Source organism: Cygnus atratus, chromosome 13 (genome assembly GCF_013377495.2).
Source record: "Cygnus atratus isolate AKBS03 ecotype Queensland, Australia chromosome 13, CAtr_DNAZoo_HiC_assembly, whole genome shotgun sequence".
NCBI lineage: Eukaryota > Metazoa > Chordata > Aves > Anseriformes > Anatidae > Cygnus > Cygnus atratus.
This window is the reverse complement of record NC_066374.1, coordinates 12,139,096-12,161,062: the sequence shown is the minus strand read 5'-3', so window position 1 is coordinate 12,161,062 and position 21,967 is coordinate 12,139,096. Positions and strand designations below refer to the sequence as shown.

Genomic DNA, 21,967 nt, shown 5'->3' with positions numbered 1-21,967 from the left:
TTTTTTACCCCTTTAGCAAAAAAAAAAAAAGAGTCATCTATCCTATCTAACATGTGATTGCTGTTAAAAAGTCTAATAAGGTGAAGCACCTGAGTCTTGTAATAGCAACTCACAAAATTGCCTGGGCTGAAGGTACTATTTAATCTGTTTGAGCATTCTTGCCTCTACTGCCAAATGCAGAGCTGACATGCAACTAATCTGCAGATATATCTTAGGTATTTGCATCATCTTAGAATTTTTCAGAACTAGTTAAAATATAAAGTTAATATCCCATTTTGTTATGTGACCCCCCCGCCATTCCAGTTCAGACTGGGGTTATGAAGCAACCCCAGAATATCTCTTTCACAATTTCCAGTTAAACATTAGAACAGTCATGCCAGCTAAGCTTTCCTTCCTATGGTTGCTACATGTGGGTCAGCCTCGAGCAGGCGAGAGAGGTGATCCTGGACAGTAGGATGTTCACAGATCTGACAACAGACTCACTGGAGGTCTTGTCTCTGCTCCAGCCTCCCATATGCAGCAGCAGGACCAGCTCTGCCACAGTTTTGTCCAACTGAGTCTTGAAATCTCACCAAGGACAAAGGTTTTACAGCCTCTGTGGGTAACCTGTTCCACTGCTGCAGGCAAAAATCTCACAAACCTGGCAAAAATCTTCACAAACTCTGTACTGAATTCACAAGGCTGATGTGTTTGATCACATCAAACCTACCTTCTCATCAACTGCCAGACTAAGGCTAGTGTCAACGTTGGGTTTCCGTCGTTCAGATCCTGCCCTCCAATGCCAACCAGGGAGAATTTGGCTGGATGCTTTCCCAGGTCTACAGCATAGTTACAGTTTTCTAGCTACACGGGAAAAGAGGTCAAAGAAAAATCACTCACAAATACGCTCTTGACTGAAAGCCTCAAATAGGAATTTCTAGATAGCGCACATTTGCTTCTGCTCCTAGTGTCCATGGCTTCTTTTAAAGTATTTTGAAATGCTCACCTTTTTCATATTTGCTCCCAGCTTAGGGTATGGAGGCTTGTTAACCTTATTCCAGTCAACAGGAACTTTGATCTTTTCATATAATTGCAGTATTACCAGTGCATCTTGGAGATCACTAAAATGGAAAACATTGATCAACCCTGACATTTCCCAATTTAAGTGATTTGGTTACACCACGAATAGTTACTACTCTTTACAGGTTGTTGTAACAACCCTAAAAAGGGTTTAACAACCCTAAAAAGAAAAAAATTCAAAACATTTTGTAATTTTCAGTGCAGAAGAAATGCTCCATGTTTAACACCAGCTAGCTGCTAAGCTAACACAGGTTTCAGCATGGTAATCAGCAACAGATCCAGAAAAGAATTTTGCTACATAAAATCCAGAAGTAGCCACCTTTCTCCATTGACTACAGGGGTCCAGAACATCTTGCCTCCTAACTAGGATGCCTTAGTCAAGCCCTAAAATTAGGTGACACGGAATCTATGTCCAGTTGCTGTAATGCAGTTTGCTCAAGCTCTAACTGGGATCTGAGTGTACCAATTTGCAAGGGAGAGGAGAAAAACAAAAACACCTTCAGCCCTTAAAACCAGTGCTGGCCCAGAAATCCTAAGCTAAGGGCTGCAGGGAGGATACAGTGAGCATTGCCCATTCCCCAACACCCTTTCTTACGTTCTTTCCTCATTACTGTGGGCAACAGGACACTGGTGTGGGCACATCTCCACTTTGATCTACGTTGGTTGGGTCTCTCCCAAGAACCTAATGCTTACCCGTAGAGGTGATTTACATGGGGGTTCACACCAAGGGAGTTCATCCAGTTACGGAAAGTCCGTTCCTCACGGGTCTCTCCTAAACAAAAGGAAAGGAGTTCAATATGACTTTCTGCAAGCACAGAGCTGTATGGTTTCCCACCTTGCAAGACAGTAAGTTCTGAACAGCATAGCTCCAAGTTTTTCAGTGGAAAGACATTGTTTCTACTATAACTTTTTCAAATGAAGAAGATTGCCCTGACCTCATGTTTTGGATGTCAGACTGATTTCACCAGACCTCAGAAGAACATGATTTTTGGAGGCCTTTTCCAACCTTAATGATTCTATGATTTTTGCACTTTCTTGCAGGAAGTGCAGCAAGAATGTCTTTCACATGGGAGTTAGCTAACTCACTCTCTAATCCCAGTTGTGCCAAGAATTAGTGCTGCTATGAACATCTCACTGTTTTACCAAGGTGCTCTTGTCTGTGTCAGGAAATTGCAAAGCTCAGAACAGCTGAACAGGCCCTCAGGTATCCTCCTCATCTGCCCCAAATGAGTAAACCACCATTGCCATGCTTAAACCTCAAATCATAGGTGTTACTTCAACAGAAATGCCTCCACTGGGCATAGTCTCTTGTGATCTAAGTGTTTACTTGAGATATTTCTCTCCTACTAATTTTGCGACCAATAAGGCCATCACCTTCTAGTAGAGTCCAGTCAATGTCCTGGTTTTCAGGCTTGGTAAGTGCTGGGTACTTGTTGAACAGGTTTGCAACAAAGGCCAGATTCAGTTTGGGATTGCCACTGACCACATCAGCTGGCGTGACAAACTGCCGGCACCCGAGCCGGTCTGCCTGCTGAAGCATGTACTCTGCTCTTCGCAAGTCGTCCTTCTCCTGCCAGAGACACAGTGGAGAAGATCTGTCAGGGAAGAGACCAAGCTACAAAGCAGATGGGAAGCTCCTGACTGCTACCTGGAGCAACGTCACAACTCCACCTGCCTTCAATGGGCATCGGCTGCTAATCAAATGAAGGGACAAAGCATCCACACTAGTCCCTGCGTGATGGTTCAAAATTAGAATACAGCATGCTCCCAAATGCAGCAAAAATCCAAAATATTTCTCAGTCATACATGTTAATTGGCAGGTAGTGACCAGGCCTCATTTAAAACCAACAAATCACAACACATCCAAGGTACGCACACGTCCACTGACACTTTACACACTCTTGAAATTAAGATACCAGGTTACCTAGATGTCATGGAACAATTACGGGGTCACAAGTAGCTTGCAACTATACAGCACGAAGACACAACAGCCTGAATACTTACATTGAAACCTGACATGTTAATATCAATCTGAGGCTCTCCTTCTTTCTGCCCTTTAGGTGCAATTTGATTGAGAAGGTGGAAATAAGCTCTAGAATCCTGAAATGGATGAGAAATAGAACTCAGATCTCCTGCACAGCAGTGAATACATCGTAACAATTCATTTCAAGCTCATCTTTACCAAGTCGCTGTGCCTAATTGGCATATGTACCTTTACTGAATTACCAAAATCTGTAAGCTTGACAGACATTAATAAGAGAGCACGATGGCAGAAATCCAGGCAGCAAAAAAGAAAACAAAGGGAAAAGGTTAGAAATATTTAAGGCAAATAGTTACGGGTTTTAACTCTTTGCACACTGACTTTGTTGCACACTGGTGTCGGCCATTTTTCAGGGGTTGGAGGAGGCAGAAATGCCAGCACTGCTTGCTTGAACAGCCCCCAACAGCCAGACCATGTGGACACCCCAACGCAACCTTAACCCCTGAACAAAGCAGCCACCCCTACTGCTACAGTGATGATGAAGGTGGGTCAGAAAAGACAGTTCTGGCAAAAAGCTGATTACATGGAACCTCAATGTTTTCTCCTGTGCCTACCCATTAGCTAGAACCATTTGAAGGAAAAATACCAGGGATGGTCACAAACTAGGAAGAGCAAATAGCTGCTGTAATTATTCATCATTTACGAGTCCTTTCACTCCCCAGTACTGCAAAGGAGCCTGCAATATCCTGCCAGCCTATGGGCTGCATCAGACAAGCCACAACTGTCAGCAGTACTCTGTGTAGTTTTGAAGTTGGAAATAAAAGCGTATGCATGGGCACATGCATACACACACACACCTCAAATATCTTTTTTCCCCCCGCTTCCACCCTGACAGTTCTCTCTCCCAGAATCCACTTCAGTCTTCTTTCTCTTCCTCCCAATTACTGGCCATGCAAATATGCTCCAGAAACCTGCTGGGGGTTAGTGTGGAAAAACCCCACACCGACCAGGAGTCATCACCATCTGGTTTTCACTACTGCAAAGAGTGAGAAGAGAACCACGCCTCACACCTGAAAAAACAGCTGTTATTTCCCTTCCTCTCTTACACCCATGACAGTTTGGGTGAAATGCCACCACCTGCAAGGAGCATGTGGAAATCACACTCCACAAGCATACGGCTAATTATTTCACCCTGTCCATTTGAATTGCAGTACAGTGCTTTTTACATGCCCTCGGAAAATTAGCTCCATCAAAAAAAGACTGATCAAGAACATTCAAAAACATATGACAAATACCAGTTTGCTACTTGATTAAAACATACAACAGCTTTGCTGCAGGATCGCACTCACACTGGAGTAAACACTTGGACAGTTCAATGCTGGGCTCATTCTCATGGCCACAGACAGTAGCAGTGTGGTACCCTAAAATCTACCCTTTGGAAAACCCGTTATACCTATTTGGAGTATTAAGGTTAAGAAAGGTCCTGTCTGTAGATTAAGGGCCTCGTATACACATGCAAACACAGCCCTGGCCTGCTCCCAGCTTTTTCCCAGGCATTCGCAGCCAGGAGAGCTCTCAATACCTTGATATCTGAGCTGAAGTTATTGATTTTGTGCCAGCCTGCATTTTCCAAGTGGAAGTTGGCCCATCTTAGGAGCAGCTCTTCTGGGGACAGTTTCATAAGGTCCTCCAGATTTTCACCATCACGAAGTAAGGCAGCCAGTGCTGGAAGAAAAATGCTTGTAAGAAGAAGGAATGAGTTTCAAAAGAGGCAAACCTCCCTCCCAGAGTCAGAACCGCAGTAACATTTCAGAGTGGGAGGGGGGACACAACCAGCTACCAGTTAAGTCAATACAATTTAGGTGTTAGTGGAGTTTCCTGAGTGGGTTGTTCCACAGAGAATATGAACAATATAGAAAACATTGTAAAAACGAGAAAAAGTATTTCCCATTTTCTTGTATAACAAAATTCTCTGGATTTTATGTACAGTCCTTTAAGTTGATGACAGTAAGCTAAATGCAAGTGTACTTCTATCTCAATGATAAAAATGTTTCCAAATGATTTCATATTCACTGTTTCATTCATAAAAACAATGTCAGCTTGAAACCATGATAAACATCTTTTCAGCTAGAGGGTTCTTCACTCACCCAGGATTTTCAAGTCTGAGGTAAACATCTTTACCACTAGGACATGATTAGGAAGCTTAAATAAAAGACACTGAAGCCCCTCCATCCATGTGCTCTGAACTATTTAAAAAATTTCAGTTTTGGAGGCTGTTGCAAAGGACCAAGCAAGCACAGTGGGATTACTGCAGCATGATGCTCCCACGGCTGAGAAGGAAGTGAGAGCTCAGCTGTGGCATGGACAGGGGACAAAGAGGATCTGAAGAGAATCATGTCACTGCAAACATGTTCCTGAAGAACAGAAACCCTCCTCCTTTTTGGAGGATGATCTATCACCCTAAAACGATGCAAGCAGCTTTTGCAACCTCAGCACAGCTTGACATTGCCAGGTAAACGGTGTCCAAGCCTCAAGGCACAGGGACAGGACACAAAACAGCTTCATACCAAGTGGTCTGCAACACCTAAGAGATCCCTGTGCAGGGACAAGGCAAAGCACAGCCTGTGCGTTATCAGGGAGCAGGAGGAGAAAAGGACTGATGAAATCAAAGCAAGGCATCCTGTCTAGTAAGGTGTTAAACCAAGAAAGGCAATCCTATGGAAAGCAAAGTGTGAAAGAGCTGTAACATTAACTTTGACCACGTCTAGAAAGCGTGCACAACCCACCCACCCAAGCCAACTTCGCAACTACAAACCAGCTGTCGGGCACTCAGCCTGGCGTACACCCTCAATGAAGCCGATGGCCAGCTCTCCCCTTTCGGCAGAGGGGAGGGAAGATGTAGCAACGGGGCTGGAGGCAACAGCGCAAGCAACACTGGCTGGCTCAGACGCAGCATCACATGCAGCCCCTCGGCAGCTGAGGAGCAAGACGACATTCATGCTCTCCAAGTTATCACTTACAGCATCATTTACCTTCATTTCTGCTGAGCTCAATGTCCGCAAACAAGCCAATCTTAATGATCTGCCAGAGAAGCCCAAGAACCAGGTGGGGTTTCCCTTCTCTCAAGTCCTCTGCACCAATATTGACAACATGGCAACCGATGGCAGATGCAGAATTCAGCGCCAGGTTCAGGTTCTCCTGTGGACAGCACAGTCAAGTGAGACACGGCCCAGGGAGATGTCTTTCATCCAGTGCCAGCAGAGTAGGGATTTCCCCCTTGTCCTTGCTCCAACACATCAGCAGCTTGGAGGAAACTCTCCCAGCTGCCCTACAGTAGTAGAAGCTTTAATGGAGCTGTCACAGTAGCAGACTGAATCAGTAAGAACTGAACTAGGCACAGGGGTTTAATTTCAGCCTCTGCTATTTAGTTTCAGCCTTCGAGTCAGTCACATCTAGTGGCATCAACAAGAACATGACTTAGAGAAGCAGTAAGATATCCAAATACGTGCAAGCACCTGTGTAAAAACCTGTTTTACTGTGGAACAACTCACAGCTGGTCCACACCAATAATCAGATTGCTTGAAAGATACCAATGTACATAATCAGTGCAGCAATAACAGGTGTGAACTGCATTTCAGCCATTTCACCTATTTTGTCATTGAGTTATCTCAAGACTAGTTATCCTAGTCTCTTGAACTGTACCCATACCACTAAAATTGCCAATTATGCACAGTAAAAACTGCCTTTAATAATTCAATGCAACTTAAAAATCTTTCCTTTCCAGTGTTCTGTAGCAACTCCTTGAGCCACCATGCTAAGTTTTCCTTTATTCTATCTGAATGTGAATTTCTGCAAACATATAGAACTGTACTGTACCTGAATTATGAATGGTGTGAGTTTCTTCTTGTTAATCGCTCTTTCATCAATTGTGTCCGGAACAGAAAGATTGATCATTTTGCTGGTACGAGAAAAACCAATAATATTTGAATGACATTTTGTATATAATCTCAACAAGTTGTTTCACTGTTACAATACTCACCACGGTACATTCCCTTTTACGTGTTTATTTTTGCATTGTTTTTTTTAATCAATATTGTGTAAATCAGACATTAATATTTATGTTATCAAGAATGTATTTGGAATGTATTTGAAACTAATAGCTAAACCTGAAACCTTATACATGTTACTGGCCACCATTGATCTCAGCTGCTGGAGCAAAAAGAGCACATGAATTATTCACAATGCAGTCACTGAACCAGCAAAGACTCATTGCTACTTTGTCATCTGCTGCAAAGTCTAGTAAGGCAACGTGCTTCTTCCTATTGTACAGGTGTACTATGGCCAACAAGCAAAACTGCACAAAAAAGTGCAAAAAGCTTAGTGGGTAATATAAGCCAAGCAATTTTTAGTCAACAGGAAAACGTTACGTTTTTACTTTATATTGTGAGTTACTTCCTACTCAGTTGAGTCTTCACCTGAATAATTGAATTATTTGAAACTGTGGAAATAAAGCAAGCTAAAGGAAAAAAAAAAAAAAACAATGCATAGTCCAGTAGAGATCTTTCACATAACAACGCAGCATTACCTATATTCTGGGCTGATCTAGTTCTCAATTACATTCACTTATATTTAGAAAAAAAACACAGAAGACTGGCTGTTCAGCAGCTCTGGATACCTTCTGTTTTCAGCATGCAGCAAAATAAGTTATTTTACTAACCTAGGGCAGCTATTATCACAAGCACCAACATTCCCACAGAGGTTACTGTCTGTCTAAATATCAAAAAAATGGGATACTTAATCTATCCTTCCCCAAGCTACCTAGCATCAAGTTGAGCTTGCATCAGGATAACTTCTGCTCCTGCAAGGTACTTATCCCCTTCAGCAAACTTAGCTTCAAGCCCAAAACAACAGTACTAGACAAAACCACTAGCTTGTAACAAAGCAGAAGCATCATGCATTGACACCAAAAGCCTGGGTGGATTGAGCCCCTCTTTATACATGCAAAATATTGTGCACACATGCTGGCATACAAAAAAAACCAGACTATAACAGGATGAAAATTCCCCTAACTATGGTGTTTTGGGGGAGTATTTTATTTTTCTTTTTTAAATTCAGGAGCCACCATGACTTACCATAGCACAATCCCATCTCCCACAGCTTTGAACAGGTCATCTGTATTTGGGTTCATTGGAATAACGTGCCTACAGTCAGGATCATTTTCCAGGGCTTTGTTTATCCAGTTTACAAAGGCATATTTTTCTTCCTCTAAGATAACCAATTATAAATTTAATACAGGGTTCTTCACAACATAGCAAATATTTACCCAAAGCAGTGTACAATAGCCCGGGGGGAAAAAAACCACTATCATTACCACACTATTTTATTAGACACAGTTTAAAGAAATCTGAGTTTGACTTCAAATTATCAGAATATTCCTGTCATTTACTCATTACTTTACATCTTTACTATGTTCAAATATGACACAAGGACTTCATCAGCAAGCACAGTTAACAAAAATAAGCACATATTTAGTTTACGCACTGCTAATCTTGCATTACGCTATATTCCGTCCTGCTCTCACCTTTATCTGTGATCATTCAGCTACTGGAGAACAAAAGCAGAGCATGGGGCAGGTAGTAGAGGTCTACAAGTTTTGCCTCCACTTACCAGAGAAAAGAGGTGAAAGTCAGAGAAGTACCTGAGTAAGAGTGCTGGGTCCCTTCACTGGAGAGCTCCGAGGTGCCCCCGATCGCACAGATTCCCTCCTTTCTGTTAATTGCTTTTCTGAAAGTTTTAGCAATATCGCTGCTTTTCACCTCTTGGAAAATCTACAATTTAAAGTGCTCTGTTAGACAACAAAAGATTGCCTTCATATAATGAGAGGGCTACAGAAGAAGCTATCTTCTGTTTCTCAGCTTTAAAGCAAACTTCACAGTACAACAGCAAACGTGAACGGCCTAGCAAAGTTGTAGTGGTATTAAATTTAACATGGGTAGGAGGCAGAGACTTGTCCAACTCACTTTTAACACACATTGCAAGTGGCAATTGAAACAGAAGCATTAGGCTTGAAGTTACTCTCACACATTTACCTTTTCAAGTAGATTTCAAGGGACCACAAGAAAAAAGTGAAACCTTTGCAATATGAAGGCAGGTACGCATGCAGCAGTTTCCACAGGACTAAAGTTGAGAAAGCTGTTGTGTAATTTTAACCTTTCTGTGTAAGCCAGATGCTCATGTGACTGTGACTTTAGTTCACACACAAGAGTTTGTCCACAGCCCACAGGAGACAAAAAAAGCAGTTCTCTAATTAGAGCATAACAATCTAATCTGCAATAATCCATAACAGATGTTTCAGGTAAGTCTTTTTCTAGCAGGTGTGGACTAATGGACAAAATGCTCACGTGTGAGAGCAGAAGAGATGCTTTAGCACAGAAGGACTATACTGTGTAGTTTGTGCAGGTTGCATGTTACTATTAGTGGCCTTGAGTTCCTATAGAACTGAGCAACTATTAGGAAAAATACATTCAGTGGTTTGAAAGGCTACTGTAATTCCATCAAAACTTAAGTAAACTAGTTTCAACCGCACTGAAAATACAATTGTAAAAAAAAAAAAAACAACCCTTTGTTTTGTTCACGCCTTCCTTGCTCCTGCCAGGTTCCTGCAGTGCTGGGTTCCTCTGTTTGGTTCCTCAAGTCTCATCCATCCCAACCCAACATTCTGTTATCTTTTTTTTTTTTTTTTGATTGCACACAAATCTTGCAGAAAAACATAGGTAGGTTCTCCAAACACTGCCCAGGAAATGGCAATGAAATAGCACTGCAAATAAAACAAGGTGCTTCTGTTAAAACAAGACATGGGGACTTGCCTGCCTGGCTGCAGAGGTGTCACCTGGCAGGGCCAGCATGCCTGGCTGCCATACTTTATCTTCCCCAACCCTTAAACACAGGAAACGTAGCAAGTCAGGATGATGGTGCAGTGCAGAGTTAAACCATCTCCTGATGGCAGGCAGAGGTTTTGCTCACCCCAGTGATCAGGCAGCCCTGAGTGAAGACTCAACAGCACAAAGGTTTGGGATTTTCTGTTTGGTTGGTTTATCTTAAATTTGTTTTAAAATAGTTATGTATTTTTAGTTTTGCCAGATTCGTTACTGGTATTGCACACCCTCTCTGGAAAACATGTTTTAACACTGACTCCAACCTTGTACTCCAACCTCAAGGTAGTTTCATGTCTTACTTTTTGTCCCAGAAACCACAGCAGAAGTGCTCATAGTTAGAAAAGATCAATGGTTCTGCTGGTAAAAGTTCTATAACTAACCATTGCATCTACTGCATGGATTAGTTGCCTCTAAGACAACTAATGATATTCACTTGATCATTGGTACCATTGACATCTGACAGAAGACATGAATTCCTTCCTTCCTAGTGCAAAGTTAGAGTTATGGACGAGTTCAAACCAACAGCTGAAACATGCACCCAGCATGCAAGTGTTCACAAACTGCAAACAAACTCCAACTTACTAGTCGACTCCGAACTCAAAAGTTCAGAGGGTCTGAAAACAATTAAGGAACAGAAAAAGGTAAAGCTAAATTAAGCAATATCGAGAAAAGTAGCTGACACGAGAACAGCTCCCTAAATGCACTGCTCATGTTTTATATTACTCTTCCAATATTCACTCAAAATATAAAAAGGATAAGGAGAGGAAGTGTTGTGCTTTCGAAAAGAAAAAAAAAAGACAAATTAATAAAAAAATCTGAGCTATTTCTAAAGAAAAAGGCTGAAGGAAAATTGCTGAGACCCGTCCTCCAATTTTCTCATTTCCCTACTCCTGGTTCTTCCCTTTTAAGGCAACAAATGGATCTAAATTTTCCTACTTCAGCATATAAATTAATCTCCAAGTGTGCCTTGAAATGCCCTCACAAATCTTCAGCAAATACTTGTTAGTCCCATTAAATTGAGAGGAAATTATACTGCTTCACAGGGAAAACAAGCATTCATTTGTATGCCTGGAAAAAGCGAGCAGATTCCACTCAATACTCTATGCTTGGAGAACTGGAAGGCTCTTTTCCAGTTGTCACTCCACATGGAAACAGGCTTTTAGCCTCCAATGGACTTTTCATAAAGCAAAAGCATGTTGAAGAATATTGTTTTTTTGTTTGTTTTGTTTGAAAACCAGTGTGTTTCTTCTCTGTCCAAATCGAAAGGCTGACAGCAACAGCGCAACAAATCGCAGACATTTCAGTATATGACCAAAGAGCTACTTTTTACATGGTAAGTCCTCAAAAGTCATCATTAGAAAACTAGGATTGTGTTACGGCCAGCCCATTTTAGCCCCCTTTTTTCAGCTTTTTCTAAAAGGAGTCCCCCAGGCCATCTACCAGAGACTGCTGAGAGATTGCTGAAAATTCAGAAATATCACTTACATAGACAAATTCTTCAAAACTAATCTTCCCATCTTTATTCTTGTCACTGTCGATCATGAGCTTCTGGATGATCTCTCTCACTTTGTACCCAGGAAGAGGCAGGTTTGCTTCCTTGAAGAGCTCGTGCAGCTCGTAGTCGCAGATGAACCCATTGCTGTTGAGGTCTAAGGATTAAAAGGGGCAGGAGAAAAAGGGGCAGGAGAAGGCAATTTAGAAATATGTCAGTCATCCAACAGGATAAACTCCAGACACCAGGGAAGAAAAGAAGCCCCCACCCTCAAACATGCTTTAGGGAAAGCAACCTATGCACTGAGGACATCTGTAAGACAGGGTTTAAGCAGGATTTCCTAGTACGATCATCACAATCCGCACGTTTTAGGGCTACTTTGCACAGACCATTCATCTTTGCTGAAAGCAAGAACCGTGCAGGATGCAGACACAAAGCGGGACACCCACACCAAAAATACCAAGTCCAAGAAGTACACCATTCAATGGACACCACTCAGGAACCAAAGGTGGAAGTTAAATACACACAGCTCATCCTTGGAACAGAGTGCAAGCCATGAGATCCCTCTGTCTTTGTGCAATGGCAGCTTCAAAGCAGAGCTGAGCAGGACAGCTCTTGACACACAGGACCAAGCCTGCTGTAAGAAGTTTTACGAGAGAACATCTGTGTTTTCATAAATCATCTCCAGAGTTACTTTTTACATCTGAACTGCACTGCAGCTGTGTTTGTGCGTTAAAAATAGAAGGTAATGAAACACAGCACTTTTTACATTCTAAGCTGAAAACACTAAGTCAGCTCTGCATTTCCTTTTTTTAATCATGTTGATAATGTTATTCATTTATTGCTGACAGAAAATTGAGGCCAGACATTTTAATACAGCCCAAGAAAGCTCTGCAATGACATTCACTTTGACAGTCACTGCCAAAATACAGCAGCACTTCACACTCATTGAGATGTGATCACCTACTAGATCTGGAGAGAAAGAAAACAAAAATAAGTGCAAGCCTGGAGCTTTACACATCAACAGATCCCATCCCCTTTGCAGATGTTGTCACATTTTCAGATCACGCAGTGCAAATCCAGCAGCCCCAGTCTTTCTTCAGGCAAGCATGGTTTTAATGCCACCATGGAAAGGCACAGGCTGGGTGCTGCCTTCTACAAGAGGACTAAGGTGAGCAAACATCATGATTCCCAGCACAGCTGGTACCCAGGTTTTAGAAAAGTCATGTCCACAAGAGGCCAGAGCATTTGAAGCAGCCCGTGCACCCAGATTAACATGCCAACACATAAGTGTGACCCTCCATCATGGCCAGAGACAGGGACTGCAGACATATTGTGCTCTTACCACCAGCTCAGAAGTGACGTTAAAATCTGTTTGCTGTAGGCAAGTGGCACAGACAGCCCAGGGAACTTGATTCAGTGCCTAAGCCTCCATTTCTAATATTTATAAGGAAACAGTCTCTCCTTAAGGCCACAGAGTTAAACTGCATTCAAGCAGAAGCTTCTGCTCCCCAAACACCCTTGCAGACCACAACCTGCATGATCAAAGAGCTGCACCTGCCCCAGCAAGCTTTGGTTTTGTTCACACGGGAATCTCACACCACAGCCACTTGGGTCAGTACCCATACTTAAAGGGAGATGTTTTCTACAGCAAAAGAAAGCAATTAGGATAGCTCTGAAGTCCGGTTAGTTAGCATATTTTGAAAGTCAATTTACTTTTAATAAGGTGGCAGTAGTGGTTTTTAAGCACTAAAAACCAACAAGCAGCATGTCCTCACCATTGCTCCAACCCCCCTCATTTTCCAGGTCCATATGGGATTTTAAGATTGTTTTCATAAGTTAGCCAGAAAGTGAAATTCAAACACTTACTGACAAATATCCAAAGTAACAGTCCCTGAATCTCAAACTAAAGACGAACATTGAGTCCAGACAATAAATACATTAAACTACTTTATGAAGTGCCAGTGTTTACAATAATGCTGATGAAATAAAGTGCTTGGGGCCAATGATTAATGATAGCAACAGGCTGCTGTCTGGCTTTCCATTTGAGAATTTTATTCAAAAAAAATATAAGCTTACAAAGGCAAGCTTTATCTCAGTCCAGTCTGAGATGTCATCAGCAAACTATTTCCCTGTAGGTAAATCACAGCTTCTTCTGTTAGTTTTCTTACCACTAAATTTAACTACACAATATGCGTCTTTTTTCCATCTCACATCCAGTGAAAAAAATAATAATCAGACAAGGAAAAGAAGGGACTTGCTAATCTCCAGGGCCTACGGACCTGAAACAGATCTTTCATTTCACCTTCAGCATGCCTGAAGCCAACACACATTGCTTCAGCCTGTGCTTGGCTGAACTATCCAGTCCTTCACCATGCTGCCAAATAAAGCAGGTAAATCCAGAAATACCCGTTCATCACTTCTTCTGATCAGTCCACCTCCTAAAAATGAAGTTTTACATCTATCCAAGTGTTAAAGAGGCAAACTATAGAGAAAAATAAGGTAAGACTTCAAAATACATATATTGTATCCTTGATGGAATCATTAAAGCGATTTTGATTGGATTTGTTAGCAGTTTTTCCTCTTGACATGACTAGACTACCTTAAGCATTCAGAAGAGTTTCTGAACTAGGCTTGCCTATGCCTTGTCTGAGGCTATTGAGAAGTGAAAGAGAAAAAACAACATATGGGATTTCACAAGGCAAAAAGCCACTTGGGTGACAGCGAGGAACTGAGCTCCAGTCCTCATCTCTAATACACTGTGTAGAGATGCACCTTGTAAAAGGATACTTAAACCTGTTTAGAGCTCAGTTCTGTGTATGAAGCCCTGCGTATCTTTTAAGGGTACAATCCAGTTCAACAAATTAATCCCTAGCCTTGCATTTATATTGGTTTTCTTGCAAAACAAGAACTGTAACATAAAAACACTCTGGAATGCAACTGAGGAATTAGCCCAGCCCCTTGTCTGGCCCATCCACACAACTTGCTTTGCTGAGCTCAGCCTCTGCCTGAAAGCATCACATCTGGCTGCAGGTCAGATATCAGGATTTTCCTGCAGCTTGCGTCAGTATTTGCTCACGATGCTGGTGAGGTACATCAGCTCACCCCCACAAATCAGCATCTTCCCATTCTTCCGGGTTTGCCAGGCTCAGAGTTTTCCCCTCTGCTCACTGGGGAAAAAAATTAGCAGCTCTGCAGCACAAAGCGTCTTTCAAAATGCAGGTTTGCATGCAAGCGCATACAACACAGGATGCTGCCCATTATGAGGGACTGTGCATTGGCTGCTCCCAGCACCTGCTTTGGGCGCAGACAGTCAGCACATACCACAAGCTTGAAGGACCCCTCCTGGTGAGAAACACACCTGAACTCGCTCAAAACCCTCAGGTCTCAGGATCTACGTTCTTCCAACTCTTAACAACATCCCAAACACCCACCTATAATAGCTACTCTTCTACAGTATCCTGGAAAAAAAAAAGTCACTGATTTACTTCATAGATTGAAAGGGCATCTATGCCCCAGACGCTTTGGAAGTGGGAATTACCGGTAAAACAGGTCTGTTGGCTCAATTGCAAGACCCCACACCAAGTTAGAGGTTTTTTCAGTAACGATGCTCTCATTTCAAGTTTTAGCTCTCTGGCCACAGAAATGTAGATTTAAGCATTAAAGCCTGGTGGGTATGCTAGCCCATGGTTTTGGCTTGGCAGCAAAGCCTAGTAACTAGTTATTCATTGCGTGGTGGAACATCTGACACGGCAGTCAAATACACGAAGTAACATCATTAGAAAAAACAACGTCCCCTTCCCAACACCAGCAAGATCTGTAATTGTTTCCAGCATTGCTACAGGTCCACCATATGGTGCCTTGCTGGACGTCCTGCAACAGGGCCAGATTTCAGACAGGAGGTGGTCTAAAATCCTTCTCTAACAAAATCTAAAATGGTATTCAACAGCTGAAGAGGCTGTCAAAATAGAAGCTATCCCAAATGAAATCCCTTAGCATATGACCCAGAATTACTAATGGAAGAAAGCAAAATTGTTTTACCAGACAAGCCACAGCCTGGATTCATTATAATCTGCCTGATGGAAAGGAAACTACAGCACATCTGAAGTTTCCTATTTCCACTGAAAGATGCATGCATGCCAGCATACTAAACCTGCAAAAGGTCACTGCTGTGATATATGGCACCACCTTCTGCCCATATGCAGGTGGCGCAGCAAAGCCGCAATAAACAAAACCCTAAAGCTGCTCCAAGCTCTGGCTCAGCTTCCTCCAGACAAGTCCTTAAAATAGCTTAAATAACAGGATGCAAGAGGGGAAAGTAACCCACACATTTCCTTTTAAGGACATATGCTCTCAGCAGGACCACAGATCCCTATTTGCCTTAGGCTAACATTTCAGAGCATTGTTTTACTACCTTGCAGCATCGAACAAAGTGTTCAACTGGGCTATGTTTTTAAGTACTTAGCGTTTCCAGAAAAAGATGCTTATCTCTGCTATTAGGATCAGGGAGGAGGAAGACAAATAAGCAGAGCAAGTTTGCAGATTTTGTTCTGCCACGCCTCTTCTATGAAGTGCCACTGTTTGGCCAAGTGCAGAGACATTGCACACCAGTTCTGTGGAACAAATTCAGAGATTAGCTGAGATTGGGAGCAAACAGCTCTTCCCCCACTAACACAGGTTGTTTAAAGCACAGATAGTTATTATGTCCCCTGTAATAATTACTTTTGTCAGACGTTAAAATGTTCCTTCCACCCCTGCTGTTTATCACTTGGCTCACTTTCGGCAGCAATACCTGGTTATTGGATGCAGGGCGTTGCTTGCCCAAGCTGCAGCTGACTTTAATGCTAACCTTAAACCGCAGTTTCTCATCTGTGGACTGGACTGCTTCTAGCAAGCAGCAGGTAGCCTACGGGACTTGCCTTTTGCTGCCAAAACAGCATAACAGGTGCATGGGAGAGAGCGGATACCTGCAAGAGGCACAGAGAGCAAGAGGTGACAGAGTACACATTAGCAGACCTTAGGGACACCCTCTGACACTAGAAGGCTGACTATCTACCCAGTCCAGCTGCACACAGAGCAACTGATCAGACACACATCCTCAAAGCCCTATCAATCCACACTAGCAACAGCTGTTGTAGTAGGAGCATTCCTGGCCAGAGCTGCGACTTGCCCAGTGCTAGAATTAAAGCAGGTCTCCAGGAAGCCAGCGCAGCCATGCACTGGAGCTTGCACATCACCTGGCGAGCAGAAATCACCCCATTAAGTGTTTCTTCCTCCCTCCCCACATCTCCCTTAAGACATCAAAGAAACCAGCTAGCTAAGTTTTACTATAACCATGCCTCATTGCATTCAAAGTCTTCCAGGTAGCTGGATTCTGAAGCGGAAGAAAAATCTCACTTTAAACAGCAGCCTCAGTCCATTGTTTTTTCACATTCACTAGGGACACCATTAGAAGTTCCCAGAGGAAGTCAGTCACATCATTAGCAACCAGTTATACAGCCAAGGGCAAAGATGGCTCCTTTAGGCAAGAATGAAAGGAATGAGAGCATTAAAAATACTCTTGACAGGCACAGGCCCTCCCACAGCAGCATCTGTGAACTGTGCCATGCCTAAAGCACACAAAACAGAAGGCAGCTAAAAAGAACTAGTAGACCTCATCACACTTGTGGGTACATACTAATGGCTAATTATCACATTTTTTAATATGTAAGCTTTGACGTTTCTTTTATATTTGTAAACTGAACAGGGACAGCAGAGTAAGCTGGTTTCCTAAAACAAATCACTGTCTGACTTGAGTTTCCCACTGTTTTCAGTGCAACGGCAGACAGCCAACCTAACCTCAATAATTTCCCTACACACTAGCGACAAAAAGCCACTCCATCCAGCCAAGTTAATCATTTTAAATTTATCCAAGGACAGAGCGGGCTGCCCGCACCCATGTCTCAAAGTTTGCAATTAGAGGTGCATTACACAGCTAGAAGCACGATGGTTACTCACCTGCCTCTGTGCCAGCTGACTTCCACCTACTGGAAAAGTCTGGGACAAGAGCAAGATAGGAGAGGGAACTGCCTAAAACGCAACTTGCTTCATATCCTGACAGCAAATACTATTCTGTGAGAATCAGTTACCTTTGAAAACTACTTTTTCCCCGTCATGTTGTTAATTTAGAGCAAGCAAGACTTCTGTTCAGATGCGAGGCAGCTACTGATTCAGAGCAATAACCAGTGCTCAAGCAGCATGGATGTGCAGCCAGGGAGATGAGCAGGGGCGGATCTGACCACTTGTGCAATGTGCTCCCATCCAGTGCCAGCCCCAGGCGTGGTTCCCCAGCTGCAGGCGCTGACCTCAGCCCACTGCCACCGTCCTGCTCCCATCCTGCCCCTCCCTGGCCTTTTTCTGATCCTCCTATAAGCCCTATCAGGAAACTAAACCAGCAGAAAAGTTTTCTCTGTGATGCCAGCTCTCTGCCCATTTAAGCTTCCTGAAGCAGCCTGCCAGGGACTTGTGCAATGCCAGTATAGGGGAGCAGGGAGGCAGGCGGAGGCAGCAGGCTGCAGCTTGGGCAACCAAGCATCACCAGCTGCGAGGGAAGGGAGACCCAGGGAGAAACAGAGCCAGCAGAGGGCACCGCACATGCACAGTGGCCACAAAGCATTTTATTATCACCGCAAGTTGCTCCATAACATCCAGGTATGCAGCCACTAATTAGGCTTTGCCTGTAAGCTCACCAGCCGTGGTGCCTCAAATGCACCTGCACAAACCAGAAATGTAGAACCTACATTTGCCCTCTGCACAGCTAAGCCCCAACTGCCAAAGCCAGCGCCCTCAGGACCAAGTGCTGCGCAAGCCCTGAAGTGCTGCCTGAGCCAAAGGAACACAATGCCTCTTTGGATATTTCTTCCACCATCGGCAGCCAGAGAAGCCCACCCGGAGCACCAAGGCAATGCTGTCCACCAGCGCTCGCTGGCAGCCACACTGCCCACGTTCTTTCCTATGTGCTCCTTGGCTAGAAGTGACAAGCCAGAAGCAACAAGACTGCTGAGGGATTCCTGGGCATGAAGAAGGCCACGAGACAAGGAGGCTGCCTGTGTCCTGCTGGCACCGTTTTTCATGGGGGTGGGATAAGTCCTCTTCAAACGTACAGCAGACAGGGACAAAGTGACCTTCTCACTGCAACTTACCAACTTTGGCAAAGGCCTCCTTGAGTTCTTCCAGCTCATCTTTTGAGATTTGCGTGGTGATGGCCATCTCATGAATTTAGTGAGTACCTAAAGAGAGAAAAAGGACGCTGTGTGAAACCAAGCTGCATTCAAACACATGCAGTTTTGAACAGCAGTACAGTAACAATCGGTAACAAGGTCACCGTACCTCTCAAAGTCGCATTTATCTTTCCACTAAGAAAAACAGATGTGAAACTTGGAAGATGGGAAATGTGCTCCTTACCAAGTCAGAAATCCCATTAGCTTTGTTAATATTTAGCTCTCTGTATTTATTTTACAGGCTGTGTTATTCTGCACACATTAAGGTACCCACTACAGGTACATGCTGTAGTTTGGAAAAAGTTCGTATCTCCAGGGATTTTCCACAGCTTTGAACAGAAGAGATATCTACAATTAAAATATTAATACAATAGATACTGAATGCTCTGCCTGCCCATTTGCCACTGAGAGCATGCAGCTACCTAAACCAAATAAAGATTCTGAACAGTACCTGAAAAAGGTCTTTTTCCACAAAATAGTATATCTGATATTGCTTGCCAAAAGGAAATCTGCTTTTCTACAACAAAACTCTTTGAATAAACAGCAATTTCCCAGAGTCAGTCTCTCAATGGCATGCAAGGAACGGGCCGTTTGCACAGCCGCTGACCCCATGCACGCTCCCGAGCCAGGCATGCCGGGAACACTGTGAGCAAGTGCCCAACAGCCAACAACAGCCCCACACCAGCCACGAGCACGCAGAAACCCTGCATTGATCAGACCAGCACAGCTTCAAGGGTGTTTAAAGAAGCAAAGGATGAGGCACGTGCCCCCATGTATCCTAATCCTCCGTTCCATGCACTGGTTAGGTGGCAGCCTGCTAGCCTAGAGAAGGGGCATCACCAGAAAGATGGTGAAAGACCAGGGACCTGCCCATGTCTCCTTCCTATGACTTCCGTGACAGCAGCATCAGATGTTGGCACTTTGACTGATACAAACAAGAGGGAGCAGTGATTCATTGGACATGCAAATAGGACAAACCCTGCGCAGTGGCCTCCTGCAGACAAAACTGTGGGCATTGCTAACAGTGCCCACAATCCAGTACACACACTAGCTACAGACTAGCTAAGGGTGTTTAAAAATGAGGATCTGGGCAGGCTCAATGCAACCTCCAGTGAGATTTGCAACCCAAGATTTTCCAACTCTTTGTTAGCTACAAAGCGGGAAAATAAAAGGTCCTCTGTCTATGGGAACAGAGGCAGCCTACACCTCTGTGAGCAAAAGGATGAAGGCTGATTTCAGGTTTACAGACCTTCAGAAGACAGGATCCTGAACAGGCTGGCTCACTGCTTAAGCGACAACCCAGGCTTGGATTCATGAATACCTCTGCTCTGACTAGCAAGCCTCTTGTCTGAAGCTCACAGCTGCTCCACAGCACTTGCTGGGTTAAGAGCACAGGTTTGCCTATAGCTGTAAATATTCATTTTCTGTAATACTTCACTCAGTCTGGAAGGAGAAAAGTCATTAGAGATGAGAGCGATGGGCAGGCGTGGCACCCTGGGAAAACAGCACTGACAGGTGCCAGCAGCAGGGAAGGCAACAAGAAGTTGCATCACTGCAGAGCCGTGAAGGAGAGCAGATCAGACCCCAGCTCTGAGCATCTGCAGAGTTGCCAGCAGGCAGGACGAGATATTTAACAGTCAGCAAGAGCCACCGACAGCCAGACAACTGACTTCAGCCTTGGGTTCATACTACAGGAACAGGGCAGGAGGAGGAATTGCTGCAAAGCTTGTTCAGCTTCACAGAGTAAAACACCACCATGGTAAACTTTTACAGCTGCTCCTCTCGCTGGGTGCCCAATCCACCTGACCACGACCTTCTCCGTCACCTAGCCAGCTCCTCTGTAGCACCCAAGCAGCCCAGTCCTTGGGGCCTCCAAAACCAAAACCTGGGTGTGTTTTTTTTTTTTTTTTTTTCCCAGGGGATAAAGCAGTTGCTTGGCAACAAAGTCAACTCTGAGCAAGTTTGGTGCACGGTACCAAAGGTGGATTTCACAACTGGCAGAAACACTCTGGTATCGAGATTGGAAGCAGTTTCGGCTACACATGGCATCACCTGCCAGGCAGGAGAGGCTGAACTATAATGCTAAAGATTCAGCCAAGCCACTCTCACTCATTCTTTTTTCCTAATCCTCATTTGCTCCAATTCATTTTCAAACCATTAGGGCTTCTCTTAAAATGGATTTCCAAGAACATCACTACCTATCCATTTCATTGGAATTTAATTTGCTGCTGTCTATCTCTACCATCTTTAACACCAAAACAAGAAGCTAACACCACTGTAAGCTGAGATTTTTTTTTTTTTTTTTATAAAAGCTGCATTGTTTTACTATCAGAGAATTATCACACTCAGGATACGCCCTACCATTGTTTGTGCGGGTTTTCACTTGAAAAAAATCCAGTCTCTATGCTTTTCATCTTAGCAAGTCTATGAAAGAGATTTACCGCTGTTTTCATATCACTTTCTTCTTTGTTTCTCAAGTTGAGAGGAGAAAGAGAACTTGAACCAAGAGAGGGAAAAAAAAGCAGACACCTGACCTCATTATAACTGTCTGAGAAGGGGAAAGTGTTATGATACAACAAAACAGTATTTGAAAAGGTTAGTGAGATGGAGAAAATTATAAGTAGACAGGGACAGTTAAGCTCCTAGAAGGATTTTATGGAGGTTTGTGGGTTTTCCATTTTGGTTGGCCCCCCCCGCTTTCTCCCAATGAAGAGGATTACACCTACATTTGGCACACTGGGTTGGAGAGCTCTCCAGATTTTTTTTTCTTTTGTGGTGTGTTGCTTTGTTGGTTTTTTTTTTTTTTTTAATAGCTGAGTCAAGGGCATTCAGAATTGTGTTTTTCATTCAGACACATTTTTAAACAATTGGCTTTGTCTTCACGGACATAAAACCCCTTTTATAACACTACACTAGTGATCACACAATAGCTGTCTCTCTCAAAGCCCTGGTGGAGACCCAGCACTGCGTCCCTCATGCCTCACCACGTCCCATCGACTTCTACTGGGAGAAGAGCCTCTGTAGGGCATGCGATGATGGCCAGAGACAAACTCTGCTTAAAGACCCATTTTAGAGGGAGGAAGAGAGAATGAGAGGAACAAAAGATGACAGAAGCTAGTGATCCCACACTCACTACACACCCTGGTGACAGAAGGCCCATTGGTCAATGTGCACAGAAACAGAGCATATAAGGAAGTAATTCCTGCTCAACATCCCTTCACTCCCGCCTTCATCCCTCCAA

At 43.5% G+C, this 21,967-nt stretch overlaps 1 protein-coding gene across 35 annotated transcripts in view; it reads right to left on the bottom strand.

Annotated features, from left to right (window-relative positions):
- PLS3 (plastin 3) overlaps positions 1-21,967 on the bottom strand; it is a 58,059-nt gene that overhangs the window by 10,289 nt on the left and 25,803 nt on the right. For 23 of the 35 annotated variants that reach the window (XM_035541979.1, XM_035541988.1, XM_050713492.1 and 20 more), the window contains 12 exons: positions 18,649-18,735; positions 11,461-11,624; positions 8,739-8,868; positions 8,173-8,305; positions 6,917-6,998; positions 6,073-6,238; positions 4,623-4,765; positions 3,064-3,159; positions 2,434-2,629; positions 1,753-1,831; positions 986-1,100; positions 710-843 (listed from right to left, as the gene is read on the bottom strand). In XM_035541979.1, coding sequence (XP_035397872.1) covers positions 710-843; positions 986-1,100; positions 1,753-1,831; positions 2,434-2,629; positions 3,064-3,159; positions 4,623-4,765; positions 6,073-6,238; positions 6,917-6,998; positions 8,173-8,305; positions 8,739-8,868; positions 11,461-11,624; positions 18,649-18,715 — 1,505 coding nt within the window. In that variant the 5' untranslated portion in view covers positions 18,716-18,735. Of the gene's footprint in view, positions 1-709; positions 844-985; positions 1,101-1,752; positions 1,832-2,433; positions 2,630-3,063; positions 3,160-3,271; positions 3,299-4,622; positions 4,766-6,072; positions 6,239-6,916; positions 6,999-8,172; positions 8,306-8,738; positions 8,869-11,460; positions 11,625-18,648; positions 18,736-21,967 lie in introns of all 35 variants that reach the window. The other 12 variants (XM_050713471.1, XM_050713472.1, XM_050713475.1 and 9 more) reach the window with 1 other exon arrangement.